At 27.0% G+C, this 15697-nt stretch overlaps 1 protein-coding gene across 1 annotated transcript in view; it reads right to left on the bottom strand.

The window, feature by feature from the left end:
- Positions 1 to 13129: 13129 nt before the first annotated feature.
- LOC127286283 (uncharacterized) overlaps positions 13130 to 15697 on the bottom strand; it is a 266689-nt gene continuing 264121 nt past the window's right edge. Inside the window, exon 9 of the mRNA XM_051312661.1 lies at positions 13130 to 14712. Coding sequence (XP_051168618.1) covers positions 13747 to 14712 — 966 coding nt within the window. The 3' untranslated portion in view covers positions 13130 to 13746. The remainder of the gene's footprint in view (positions 14713 to 15697) is intronic.

The following is a 15697-nucleotide window of genomic DNA, read 5'->3' as shown; positions in this document are numbered from 1 at the left end:
AAGAATATTTTAATCATAATTGACACAACATAATTAATTTTTCTCGGCATTTCAAGTGGCGGCGGTTATGTTGGCGATACTAGAATTAATTTATCAACATTTACACTGCCAATTGTAACTATTGGTTTTAATTTATGTTTTTCTTATCATCACTTTTTCGATAGGTTTTTTCTTGGGTTTTCATTGTTGTTACCGTCAACAATCGAACTAATAGTTTTACAAGTTTATTAAATTTAAAAATTAACTTAGCTAAATTATTTTTGCTGTATTAACTAATTATGAGCTGGCTTAACTAAAAAATCACTACTTATATAACATCAAACTCATTTTTTTATGTGTATAAATAAATGATAACGTGAAAATTAGTAATATACCTATTATTAATTTATTACTCCACTGATGCAGAATTATTATTATTATTATTATTATTTTAAAACAACCATTGCATTCAAAGTTGGACGCGCGCTTGCTCGCGTGTAATTTTGCTAGTTGTATTTAAAATCAATTTAAATCTTGTTTTCATTTCAGTTAATAAAATAAAATATTGTTAATGTTTGTCCTAAATTTTTTTGTAAAAGTTAATCCAAATATTTATATTCTATGTAGTATATATAACTGTTTGTCACTCAAAAATGAAAAAGTGGACCTAGCACATCAATTGCCATTCTTATACCATATATATTGTCATGTGAAAAAAATTACAGTTTTCCGCTTTTACTATCAAGTCGATGACATTAGCTAACGTCGCAACTGTACATACATAAATTTTAAATTATGCGGAAGAGATAAAGGTGACCGAACCCACGGTTGGGCGCTTGCTTTTGAAAGCAACGCTTCGTGACGCTGTTGGATCATCCGTCTTCGTTAAGCTCCTTCGCTTCGTTGTTCCTCTTTAAAAGTGTGCATGCAAGCTTTTTAAACTCATGTGTGAATATTCTTTTTCATTCTTTATATATCTTTCTTCTTTTTTACCCTAAGTCTCTCTGAGGCTAGACATAATTTTTTCCATTACATCGTTTGCACTCTATGTAAATATGACTTGAAACAAAAACTCTTTTCAAAATTTATTCATTGTCATATGTGGTATATTATAAAATAATATAATAACATTACTTTACAATCCAACGCTCTCTAACCACTATGCTATATATGTTGTCAAGGAACTAATAGTTTGACTCCTTAAATTATGCGAATTGTATGCAGTTAATATTATGATTTTTATTCGAAATCTCTACTTTAAAAACGTTTTTTTCAGTTAGATGCTTGAGAGAATTTTAATTTCTAAAAAATTATTGCTGCATGTCAAAAAGATGTTAACTGACGTTTTAAGAACGTTAATTTGGTCAAACGGAAAACATTTTTAGGACGTAGTGAAAAATTTTATTTACATTCCTTAAAACGGGAGCATGATTATGTTCTAAAAATCATTATCACAGTTTTCTTGTGTGTACCAAATTGATACAAGAATTAAGATCAACTCATGCAACGTTTTGATTCGATATAAGGTATCAAATTGATCCAAATATTTGAATCATTTTCATGAAAAGATACAGAACAAGGGATCATTTTTTGATACCTGAATTGGTATCAAAGTATAACTGTCATGGCTGGCATGCTCTTATTGACAAGTTTATTAATTAATTTATTCACTGCACTGAATATTCAGATATTAAAAATACTTTTATTATGAATTTTAAGAAAGAGAGAAGCGAAAACTTATAAATTGCGAGCAATTAAATAAGAAAAAATTTATTTCGAAATAAAATGAAATACACTAACCTTTATTTATATTTATCACATAAGATTTAAGTTAAGTTCACAATCACAACACTTGAAAATTTTTAATTATTTTTGTGGTTCAAATAATTATCAATAATTTATTTATTATAAATGAACAAAATTTAAGTAATGCACGCTTGATAAATATTTCTAATGCGTTGTCAATTAATGCAATTAATAATTTCCTATTACATCGACATATATGACATTTGTAAACAAACAGGGTTGGGAAACAAGAGCCCAAAATATGTTCGTCCAAAGCAGAGTTGGGTAGGATTGAAATTCGCATTGGACGAATATATTTTAGGCTCTTGTTTCCCAACCCTGTTTGTTTACAAATGTCATATATGTCGATTATGATATTGTGTAATAGGAAATTATTAATTGCATTAATTGACAACGCATTAGAAATATTTATCAAGCGTGCATTACTTAAATTTTGTTCATTTATAATAAATAAATTATTGATAATTATTTGAACCACAAAAATAATTAAAAATTATCAAGTGTTGTGACTGTGCACTTAACTTAAATCTTATGTGATAAACATAAATAAAGGTTAGTGTATAAGGTTATTCAAGTTGGGTGGGGGAAAGCCAAGATGGATGATGGCTGGTGCATAAACATCCGGCCTATCAGCCTATCAGCATTCATTCCCACGAGAAATTTCTCGTGCAGTGAATAAATTAATTAATAAACTTGTCAATAAGAGCATGCCAGCCATGACAGTTATACTTTGATACCAATTCAGGTATCAAAAAATGATCCCATATTCTGGATCATTTCTTGAAAATGATTTAAATATTTGGATCAATTTGATACCTTATATCGAATCAAAACGTTGCATTCCAAAATGATACCATCAAGTTTACAGTGATAGTTAGAATTTTCATTTTATGGAATTTTATTTGTCATAATTATATTTGAGCCGAATTTTTATTTGTTCGAATTAGTATTTTGCAGAATTTTCATCAAAACGATTTTCTATATTACAGAATTTTTGTATAACCCAAAATTCACTTGACAGAATTTTTATTTGCTCGAATTTTCATTTAACATAATAGGTATTTTAAAGAATTTTTATTGGGTAGAATTTCATTGCGTCCCCTTAAAACATAGTTAATGAGGAGGAATTTGGAACGTTAAACAAATTTGAAGTTATCTTTGTGATTTTTGAAGTGAAAATACAGAGAATCAACTCTTGATACAAAACATATATCTTTAAGTCTCGCCCTGTTGAAAATTCCTATGTGAGAACACATATGGGATCCCATCCAGGATCTCTTGTGAGTTCTTATGTGGGTTCCCATACAGGTTCAAACATAAGATCCTGTATGAAAAGGTTCCTGGGATGAACTTGCGTGAGAGCTCGCGCATGATCTTATGTCTCTGTAAAAGCAATAACACAGGATCCCATGAGGTTTCCTGTGTAGGTTCCTATATGAACAACACGATAAATAGGAACACACATGGGATCTTATCCGAGATCTTGTATGAGTTCTTACATAGGTTCTCACATATAAGAAGATTAATACACTGAAAGAAAATTCATACTACTAAGTATTAAACTCATATTAGAGTTTAATATAAATGTTACAATTTAGGGAAAAAGTGCACCTATATTGATTACTATTACAGTTTTTATGAAAATATATAATGAATTTAAGAGTAACTATTATTTTAAGAAATAAGAATTAGTATATTTATTTTAAAAATTAGTATTTTCTTTATGAATTCACAGAATACGAAATATTATAATAAATAATTTCACAAAATAGTAAGAAAAATAACATATATCCGTATACTTATTTCACATTTTGTAAAACTTTATATTAAAAGTCACGGATTTTCCCGAGAGACTACGAATTTAACCGAAGTTCTGTCTGTTTGCGGCTTCGTGTCCTACTCGAACTTCTACGACTTGATCCGATTTTCGAAAGTGTTGTTAACCAGCAGAACGTATCTATCAACTGTCAACACACGTGTTTCAAATGTTTATAGTGTTTTAAATTCTTTTTAATTTAAACTTATTTTCAATTTATAAAAAATGTTTTATTAAAGTTATTTAATAATAATAAATTTATTATTAATTATTAAATTTATTATTATTTTTATTAATTTTTATTTTTTGATGTCATCTTTACAATTATTTAGTTTTTATTTGCAATAAAAATTTTTATAACAATCATAATTTTTAATCTGAAAAAAAAGAAAAATCTATATAAACAATTAATAATAAAAATGAACCCAGCGTAACCTCTATAAAATTACACCATTGGCACTAGTAAACTATTTTTTATTATTAAGTTATTATAAGTAAACTTCTTTCTCGCAAGTGGTAAAAATATTCAGTAGTTAGTATATAAGAAAACGATATATGCCGACCCCCAGCGAAATTTATCGTTATGCGTATAGAATTGTAAGTGTAGGTTTCGTTGCGATCGTGTAATGTCTATGTATAAGCGAAATGAACGTGCGTGTTCATTAGTATGTGTATTAACCTGTATCGTAAGTGTGAATGTGTTGTTCCTAGTCTCACTCCTCTTCCTCCCGAGAATTAACGGAAACGTCCGACAGTTTCCGCTTTTTTTCCCTTTTCTTCCGACATTCTGAATTTTTCGTATAAAGTTTTACAAATATTAGAACGCTACATTCCATATAATGCAACAACTCTATGAGAATTTAATATAATATTTTCAAATATTGGTAATCTTTTTACGTTCTTTCTACAATAATTATTAATATTTGAAAAAAGATTTTAAGTTGGAACTTTAATATAAAGTATATTGAATTTTAATAAAAAGTACACTTTTCCCTAAATTCTAAAAGAATATATTAAAATGTAATACGCATTTTGTTATTTTTTCCTATGAAATTTCTTTCAGTGTAGCAGCTTAATAAGATTTTATATAAAATGCTATTAATCTTCTTATATGTGAGAACCTATGTAGGAACTCATACAAGATCTCGGATAAGATCCCATGTGTGTTCCTATTTATCGTGTTGTTCATATAGGAACCTACACAGGAAACCTCATGGGATCCTGTGTTATTGCTTTTACAGAGACATAAGATCATGCGCGAGCTCTCACGCAAGTTCATCCCAGGAACCTTTTCATACAGGATCTTATGTGTGAACCTGTATGGGAACCCACATAAGAACTCACAAGAGATCCTGGATGGGATCCCATATGTGTTCTCACATAGGAATTTTCAACAGGGCGCCATTACATTCAAAAAATTAAATAAAAACTAAGTTTTATTAGTACTAAACAGAACCTTAAAATTTTTTTGACGTAAGGTCCCTTCTTTCGTGAAGCATCACATATATACATATTTAAATTAAATTTTTTAAGAGTTTTATTATTGATTTAAGAGCTAATTTAGAGGATATTAAATATCTCTAAATTAATTTTTCAAAATACCATCCCACAATTGTATTTTATTTGATAACCTTAAAATTTTCTGTGAAATTATCGGTACAACCCTTTTAATTTTTATATCTAAAATTTGTATTTAAACTTACATATAGACTGTCAAGCAGCTTAGCTTAATAATTTGTTACAGTATCTACTTTGACAAAGTTAATACTAACCCTATACAATTAGATTCATTATTTATTAAAGAGGTTCTTATATAAAACTTTAAGTCCAAAGTAGGGGATTCAAATTTCAAAATTTCATGTAAAGCTGTAATCTTCTAAAGTGAAAGTTAGTTACAATTTTAAGTAAGATGTTTTCAAAAAAATGTGTTAAAAATTTTATCTATATTTTTAAGGCTAAATAATTTTTTTTTGTGTGAAATTATAACTGACAATTTAAGGCAGACGTCCACTTCAGAATGCGAAAAATAGGCATTTCTTTACTAATTTTTTTATACTCATATTTATTCTAAATTATTTTTAAAAAAATAATCAAAAATTTCGTCAGAATTACAGTTTATCAAAATTGTTATTTTTCTTTAGGAAAGTGATATATTGACTAATATTATGAATAAAGACAATTACTGATAATACATAAATTTTACAAGTTTAAGGAAATAAAATCAATAATCAAAATTAATGAGTTGCCGACATGGAGTTATATAGTAAACGGGAATGGAAGCTTTTACTGAAAAGATATGTCTCTATTAATTTTGAAATTGCAACTCCCTTTATATTTCAAAAAGAAGGAATCACTGATTGTCAGACTTTGTCTATCGTAATAGCCATTAAACGTTTCTCCTTGAAGAAGCATTATGAATACAAGCTTTGCTAATATTAACTACAATAAGAAAAAAAAAATGATAATGTTCATTCAGATGAAAAGAATAATTACTTACCTTATTCTGTAGTAGTGTAAAATTTACGAATTTCATATTTTTTAAATTGCTTTCATCTTTTTATTGATTATTTATTGTCATGAAAATGAAATAATTTATATTTAAATTTTTAATTGAAAATCATAAGAAAAAAATTATTCTTGTATTTATATTTTTTTCACTTTCACTAACACTAATTTTAATTTTAATTCATGAAAATGATAAAATAATAATAGTGAAAATTAAAATCATTTGAAGTGAAAGTAAAAGTGAAAATATGAGCAAAAATTAGAATGGAAATGAAAATAGAGTTACATATAATCGTCCTCCTGAAGTTGTAATTCCTATACCTATAGTGTTGAAGAAAAAATTTTGAATCCTATAAAAATAAAAAAATAATAATAATAGTAATAATATTAATAAGGTTTAAACAAAAAAATGAATCGATATCTATTTAAAAGTATTCTATTTATTTTTTTATTTTCTAAACCCTTTTTAATTCGCATCTTCACATTTTATTTACATAGAAGTGTGTACATTTCATACATACATTGAATAAAAATTTCTGTCAATATACAATAAAATTATTCATAAATAATAAAAAATCGTATGATATAGTGCCTCAAAAAAAAAAAAAAAAAAAATGATCATTTAAATTGAAGTAGTATTTCAATTCATTTTATCACAAAAATTTTATTAAATATTAATTAAAAAGATACTCTCAATAAATTTTATTAATGAAAATAATTAAATTTTTTCAACAATTCTTGTCAATTTTCTATAAAATTAAATTCAATAATTGATAAAAATTTTTTAATAATACAGTAATCAATGTTGCAGTATATGCAAATATAACTGAATTTGTATTTAAAAAAAATAATAAAAAAGGCGCATATACGATTTTTCATTTACATTTATTCTTTCCATCAGCATTAAATTCTCTCATTGTAATTTTAATCACTGAATGTGATTATATTACATGACTAATTTGTATAAGATTTAATTAATATTCATTTTTGCAAAAAACATATTTTTCACATTTGAAATAAACTTGTTTTCTTTTTTTTTTTTGGGTATTTCCAAATATATACAAATATTTACAATATATATATTACACTCATATAATTTGTCTACAATCAAAAAATAATTTACAATTTATCCTATACAAAAAATGCATGTTGATTAGTAGCTCTTTTTTGTTAATTAGAATCAAAGAATTAGAAATTTCATTAATTCAAATTTAAAAAGTAAAAATATATTGTTAAATGTTATTTACTGATTGCTATACATGTAAATCAGTTTCACTGTTTGAAAATCACACTCTTGAATATAACACATTACATCAAATAGTAATAAAAATTTATTTTAGTAATTTACACGCTTTAGAAGTGAGACTTCATTAAAGGAATAAAATTTTTTAGAAAATGTACGTAAATAATTAAAATCGTACACAAAATTTTAATGACAATATTATTATTATTATTATTCTTGTTCACTAACTATAAATGCACTTCCGCATTTGTGCAAAATCTACTTTTTGAAAACTTGAAAATATTGTCTGTAAATATATTTCTAAAATATTATAATATTGTTTTATAAAGTAACCTTAAGGCCAGGTCCAAGTGAGGCAGCGCCATCTACATTGAAACTAAAATTTTGGAAAATTTTCAACAGCCTTTTCTTGAAAACAAGATGGTAAAATGCTTTTTTCTTTATGGATAATTGATTATTGGCAAGATATACACAAGCTAAAACTTTTTTTGAGTTAAAATAATAAAAAAAATTTCATGTCAATAAATTAAATATGAGCACTTTTTTCACAAAAACTGTAACAGTACTTTCTCAGAAATTACAATCAAAAATGCAATTTCCATTTGGAAAATTAATAAACGCTAAAAAATACACGACCTAAGATTTACCAATCACGAAAATAACAAAAAAAAGTATTTTAACATAACATATTTTACTCATTATGACAGCCGTTTGGCAGGTTATATATGTCACCAGACGTTTCGCAGTTTTGCCGAAAGGAGGAGATTGGCGCTGTTGCTAACCACCTGAAATACATAATCTACCAAAGGGCTGTCACAATCAGTAAAGCAGTATCAATATGTTAAATATTTAATAAAATTTTTTTTTTTTGCTATTTTCGTGATTGGTAAATCTTAGGTGGTGTATTTTTTAGTGTTCATTAATTTTCCAAATGGAAATTGCATTTTTGATTGTAATTTCTGAGAAAGTACTGTTACAATTTTTGTGAAAAAAGTGCTCATATTTAATTTATCGACATGAAATTTTTTTCATTATTTTAACTCAAAAAAAGTTTTAGCTGGTATATATCTTGCCAATAATCAATTATGCATAAAGGAAAAAGCATTTTACCATCTTGTTTTCAAGAAAAGGCTGCTGAAAATTTTCCAAAATTTTAGTATCAATGTAGATGGCGCTGCCTCACTTGCACCTGGCCTTAAGACATCATCGGTCAAAATATTATTAATTTTTAAACAAATGAAATATATTGAAAAATTGTTTTAAATTTTTTACACTTTTTTCAATTATTATTAAATATATATAACAAATAAAGCTTAACTTAATATATAATATGAATTTTGATTACGTTCTTTAAATATTTTTTTAATAATTATTTTTATTATTAATATTTTTTTTTTTAATTAAAATTTCTTAAATTAAATTTTTTTAAAGGTATGTGGAAACTTCCCACGTGACATTGTATGGGAAAATGTGTTTTGGTAGTATACATTTCACTCTAAAATGAGAAAAGATTTTTGTCTAAAACTTTTAAGGGAGGATAGATTAGGGTACAAGGAATCTCACTGTTCTCCGAAAAATACATAATTTTGAGTTAAATTATTAAAAAATGAAGTTTAAAAAGTGGCATTTTTAAACGAAAATGAAAAGAAACATGGCGGCGCATACACAGACGTTGCTTGAGTGTGTCAGTGCTCCAGTAAACAGCGCCAGTTCGAGCGAGTGGCCGCTGAATGAACTATATGATAAAACACATTATTTTACTATTTATTGCTTTATTTTTATTATTTTTGCGTTAAGTTGTGGTAAATGAGTAGAACAGCGAGATTCCTTGTACCAAACTAAATCATTTCTCCTAAATTTTAACCCGAAATCATTTTTTATTTCCGAGAAAGTTTCAAACCACAAAAAAACGTCCTTTTCCCACATACCCTTAAATTATATTTAAAAAAATATAAACACAAAAATAAATATGTTTACAATATATCGACCGGTGACGTAATAATAAAGATCATAATTTATAAAAGCGTGTAAATATGTTTTTTTATTAATATAATATTTCTATGATGACTTTTGATAATTTAAAAACATATTATTTTTAACCTGCTTTAACATTTATGTAAAAACAATGTACAATTATTATTATTTATATATTGTTTCCTGTCAGATATGTATATATTTATACACACTGAAATAAAATATCTTATATTGTCATTAATAAATTATTTTTTCAATTCATTAACAAAAAAAAAAATTCCTTTCTGTTTATAACAAAATTGTAGGTTACTTTATAATATCTAAATGTTTGCCTAGATTTCTTTTTTTTTTTTTGACTAAAACAAATTTCATAAAAACATTACTATATATTTTTTTTTATTACAAATCTACAAAATATTTTAAAACTCTTCATCAATTTTACATTTTTACAATGAAATTTATTTAAAAAATTTGAATTCAATGTGTAATACAAAGTCTATTTTTATATAATGATTATCTAATGAACACTTTAATAAAACAGTATCGTAGGCCACCTTTGAAATGATTATTTTAATAATTTAATAAACTTCTTTCTAAAATGGTGCCTGAATACATTTTATGATTTTAAAATCCAATTTCTATAAAAAAAGATGATTAGACTTTAAAGAGGTTTTTAATTAAAAATTTTTCAATATTCTTGAAATGGTAACATTATTTTAATGTTATACAAAATAATATTTGATTATGTTAATTTTAAAATAAAAAAAACTAGGGTACAGTTGTCGGCCACTTCAGATTATTTTTTTTCGATTTGAGTGTCAATAGATATACTAAGGTTTTCGGAGTCGCTAAATCCAAATTTGAAGTTAGATTTAAAAAATTCAAAATGTCGGACCTAATATGGCGGAAAATTTTAAAATTGATTCGATTCGTTCAAAATTCGATACTCGGGGGTTTTTGGGGTCGCTGAATCCAAATTTGAGGTCAGATTTAAAAAATTCAAAATGGCGGACCTAATATGGCGACCCAATATGGTAGAAAATTTTAAAATTGATTCGATTTGTTCCAAATTTGGTACTCGGGAATTTTCGGGATCGCTGAATCCAAATTTGAGGTCAAATTAAAAAAATTAAAAACGGCGGAACCAATATGGAGGAAAAATTTAAAATTAAATCGATTCGTTCAAAATTAGGTTTTCGGAGTTTTTTGGGGTCGCTGAATCAGCGAAAATTTTGAAAATTTGGATTCAGCGACCCGAAAATTCTCCAAGTACCAAATTTTAAACGAGTCGAATGAATTTTAAATTTTTCCGCCATATTGGGTCCACCATTTTGAATTTTTTAAATCTGACCTTAAATTTGGATTCAGCGACACCAAAAACTTTGAATACGATGATATATTTTTTTGGAAATTTTTTTTTTTTGACCGTTTTGGGCCCACAAACAATTTTTCTACTAGACTCTGCGGAGGGGTTAATTAAAATTTTGTTTAAAGTAGTAAAGTTTTATTTAACAGAAATTCTACTTAACCGATATTTTTTTAAAGCAGTTTTTCTATCTTACTAAATATTCATTTTGTAATAGAATATTTAATTAACACAAAAAATGAAAAAAAAAAAATTATAAATTAATTAATTCGAACTCTCACAGGGTATTGTCCTTTTTTAAATACAATATCATTTCATTACATATCTGTATTATTTTTTAAAAATAATAATCTTTAAACGTTTCTGGATTAAAAAATTGTTTTTCAAATTTAAATTTGAATTATTTTAAATAATTTATTATTAAAAATTTTGAAAATTTTTTTTTTTTTAAATTCGAGTTCTAGTTATATTTTTTTTTTAAATTTTTACAGCATAAATTAGAATAAAATTATGACAAATTGACACAAAATTAGCACAAAAATTATTTTTTTTGAAACAAAATGACGTTGCTAACTTTTTGCAAGTCCCTTTAACGCATTTTTTATCTAAACGAATTTTTATTTAATACGAATTTCTATTTAAGAGATGAATTTTTATTTTTAAACATTCATGATTTTACCCTTTGAAACATACATTTTTATAGTCAACTAATTTAACCGTCAAGTGTTTCTAGATTTAAAAAAAATCAAAATGGCGGATGTATTATGGCTGACGAATTTGTAAAAATCGCTTGGATTCATTTGAAACTTGTTATAATCAGAGGTTTTATGGATCATTGATAATGAATCGGATATCAATTTTTCAAAATTCAAAATATCGAATTCTAACTTCACATTAGATCCTCCATTTTTAATTTTGAAAAATCTTATTTCAAATTCGTAATCAGCGTCTCTGAGAATATGTGAAAAACGAGTTTCAAACGATTTTTACAAATCTATCCGACATTTTAAACTTTGAAATTCTGTTATTAGGCTGTGTCAGTTCATCGAGATATTTCGAGTTCAAGAAATGACGTCAGAGGCCTGGAGGGACAACAAGCAGACGACATAATGTTATTATTATGGGGAAGAAAATTTGTTTCCACTTTCATCAATTTTATTCATACTTTGAACATGGAAAACGCTTGTTGACATCTAATAAAATTAAAATGTGTGTTGATAATTAATTTTGTTATATATTTGATTCAATTGCATTTATAGATTCTCTGAATTCGTGATAAAATATAAATTTTGAGGTTAGGGGTGTTTGTTTACTAATCACATTTTACATTATTTTAACAACATTATTAAACAATATCCAGTATGCATGTTATTAAAAAGATATAAAATATATATTTTAAGTGGGAATTACCGCAGCAGTAAAAGATTTCAAGTTAGTAAACAAACACCCCTAACCTCAAAATTTATATTTTATCACGAATTCAGAGAATCTATAAATGCAATTGAATCAAATATATAACAAAATTAATTATCAACACACATTTTAATTTTATTATATGTCAACAAGCCTCGATCTCGAAATCGGAATGTACGCTGAATTCGTTGTACATTCGTTACACATTGGTTAAACTTTTAGTTGGAGTGAAAATTGCCGACTATCACTAAATACTTTTATTATTCAATTCAATTACACATTTCCACAGTTTCCACTCAGTTTCTACACAATTTTCACTCCAACTAAATGTTTAACCAATGTGTAACGAATGTACAACGAATTCAGCGTACATTCCGATTTCGAGATCCGCCAGGGAAATTTCAAAAAAAAAAAAAATGAAAAAGTATATTATGCACTTAGCAAATTTTGCGTTTAGTTAAAAATTTTTTAATGGTATTCATAAAGTGACCAACAACTGTACAATTTACCTTATATCATTAAATATTTTGTTATAATTAATAAATTGCTTGCAAAATTAAGTAAAATTAGGCCAATGTAAACGGTTTTTAATTCTATGAATTTGAAAAAAAATTTTATGGACTTGGCCTATTTTTTTAATAAGTAATAATCTATAGAAGGCAGCGATTGTCTTCATCCAAATGGTCCATGAGCAAAGAACTTAAGGGACCCTGTTTTTTTTTTATTTATTTATTCTTTGCATTAGTTATGTTTTTTTTTTTTTATTAAATTCTGCAAACTGTTTCTCAATTTAAGAAAACAAGCTTTCAGAAATTTAAAAATTCTCCTTTTCTTTTTTAGAAATAATTTTTGAGCAACACGAATCTAATACAGTTGATGATAAAATTTCGTGTGTAGAAAAGTATTTTTGTTAAAAAAAAATCTCTAAATACTTTTCGATAAACCGAAATTTTAAAAACATTTTTGGAAATAATATTCACACACACACAACTGTAAATGCTATTGTGTGCAGTTGATATTTGTTCAAAAACACCTAATTTGTAGAGATCCGATAAATTAAAAAGGTATAGAAGCTCCAACCTCATTTTCTAATGTTTTTCTAAAGACAGGAGATTTAATTCTTTTAACACGTACACCTTCTAAACCTCCAACGGACTTTTGTCTTCCAAAAGTGATTTTTCTAATTCCTCTTGCATTTCGATTAGGCCATGTTCCATAGAAATCATTTTTAGAAGTCTTACCAGAAGGCATCATTGGTTTTTTATTATCACGCTCCGTGTGTTTAGAACAAGTACAATGATGACAGCAAAAAGTAAACGGTAGCTTACAATCAAAATTAGGAATACGAAATTCTTTAGGTGGCTCTAAAATTGGCAATTGTTCCTCAACAAGTTGTAAAAGTCTTTCAGGTCGTAAAATTAAGGGGTCCTTATTGACCACCTCTTGGACAATTTCTGGGCGGTCAATTGATGTGGATCAGGAAGAGGATATTTCAATGGTTGACGCTGTTGTTGTTGTTGTAATATCTTCATCCAATGAACTTTGTGTTGCAACACTAATTGTTCTTTGTTTAATTAAACTTTCAGTGGATATTTGACGGGGATTGCGTCTTTTGTACGGCTCCCAATCCCCAGCATCTTGTCGTCAGTGAGTTGCAATTACGTCGGGTGCACTTTTTGTACTCTCTATACTAAAAGGCCTCTTCTGGTCAACTTCAATAACTGCTTCAGCCTTATAACGTGACTCACCGATTTTCTTTGGTGTACCTGAATTATTCGAACTATTTGTATTACTAGAACCATGTCCTGAATTAGTGATGGATCCATGCGTTGAGCCTAATATTGATCCATATCTCTCACCAGAGCCTGCTATATGATGCCTTTTGGGAGATTGACTTTGTGATGGATCTCTACTTGATTTTGGACTTGGATATCTTTGATAAGTGAAATCAAGTGGATCGGTGACAACTGGTGGATATGGAGGATCATAGTGTGACCAACCTGGTGGGGCGGGAACAACTGAATGTCTAGGACATGAGGTAGTAATAGTTTCTTCTCTTCCTTGCGATGAGGGACTACAACACTTGTGGGATTGGGATCGCAGTGAACTTTGTTTACTGGAAATACTTTTAATTGGACTCGACTGATGATAATTGTGTTGATGTGTACTACCATTTTGTGAGGTTGGTGGACGAAATCCAAAAGTTGTAAACGATGGTTTAATGTAGGTATCGGGTGTTCGATATTCAAAGAGACTTTCTCTTGTTTGACATGCGTTATCTCTTGTTTCTGGTTCCTCACTGGATTCTTGTAGACGTTCCTGCGTGGCATTACTGACATTATTACTCTGATGTATGTCATTGTAGTCATTAATTTCATTAATATCGTTTCTATTTTTAGCATCGTAGTGCATTTCCATTACCAATTCTTTTGTATATTCGTGAGCAATTATTGTTGAAGGTGTCAAAAGTTCTTTAGTTGTTACACCATCAATGCTAGGTGATTCGCTTTCAATGTCACCGATTTCTGTTCTAGTTGCAGAAACAGGACAAGGCGTTGCTTGACGACCAATTTCATCCAGACGATTCTCACGTGATTCTCTTATGTGTTCCTGTAACATAAAATTTAATAGCAAGTCGTAAAAAAAAGTATATTTTTAATGGAACCTAAAAATGCCTTTCTTCTGGTTCAAAAACCAGAAGGTGATTCATTGTTTAACATGATATATATGTTGGTTACAAATCGGTATCGTAAAAATGAATAAAAACAGAATTATTTCGATTGAGTGAATTATAAAAGGATATCGTAGAAAATAGATTTTGAAAATTTTATTTGAAAATGATATTAAAACTTCTGGTAGTTAATTATGTTAGTTAATTATGAAAATGAGGTTTTAATTTACAATGATTTTAATAAAATTAACAGAGATGAAAATTTTATTTTTTGAGGTCTTCGGTGTTTTTTTTTTAATTATTTCAATGAGTTTAAAAATTAGTAAACATTTTCTATAAAAGCATTTTTCTTTACTAATACTACAACTGACAGAAAGTTAAATGTTCTTAAGCAATTAATTCAATTTAATTTCGATACCTTCAATTATTATACTTTTTATGATAATATTATAGTCGTAGCTGGAATCACCAAACGTTGTTTTTAATTTACTGTTTTCCTAATCTGTAAATATATAGAAATTTTTTTTGAATTTTGTTATTTTTTTCTTTTCTTATGTAAAGAGATTTTCTTTTTTGTAATTTATCTTTTATGCAAAAAGATAAAATTACAAAACTTTGTTATTGTTTTATGTATATATATATATATATATATATATATAGAGATACTAATCGTATATATAATTGGACAAACACAATAAGCAGAGACCAATTTTAAACTTTCTATTATAACTTTTCGTGTAGAATTTGAGAAACATATTTTTGAAGGAAAATTCGCATCTCTATTCCGTTTGAACTGGAATTCGATATTCACACAGGTCTTATTACTTCCACTGAATTTTTATCCGTAATATAACATGAATCTTCTTTAATATAAGTCTTGTCAGAACTTTTGAATCTTTTACTAGTTTCAATAACTAAAAAGAA

The sequence above is a fragment of the Leptopilina boulardi genome, unplaced genomic scaffold, assembly GCF_019393585.1.
Source record: "Leptopilina boulardi isolate dan_hultmark-lab unplaced genomic scaffold, ZJU_Lbou_2.1 LbouV2_352, whole genome shotgun sequence".
Lineage (NCBI taxonomy): Eukaryota > Metazoa > Arthropoda > Insecta > Hymenoptera > Figitidae > Leptopilina > Leptopilina boulardi.
Note: the sequence above shows the minus strand (reverse complement) of the source record. Positions and strands in the feature narration are given on the sequence as shown.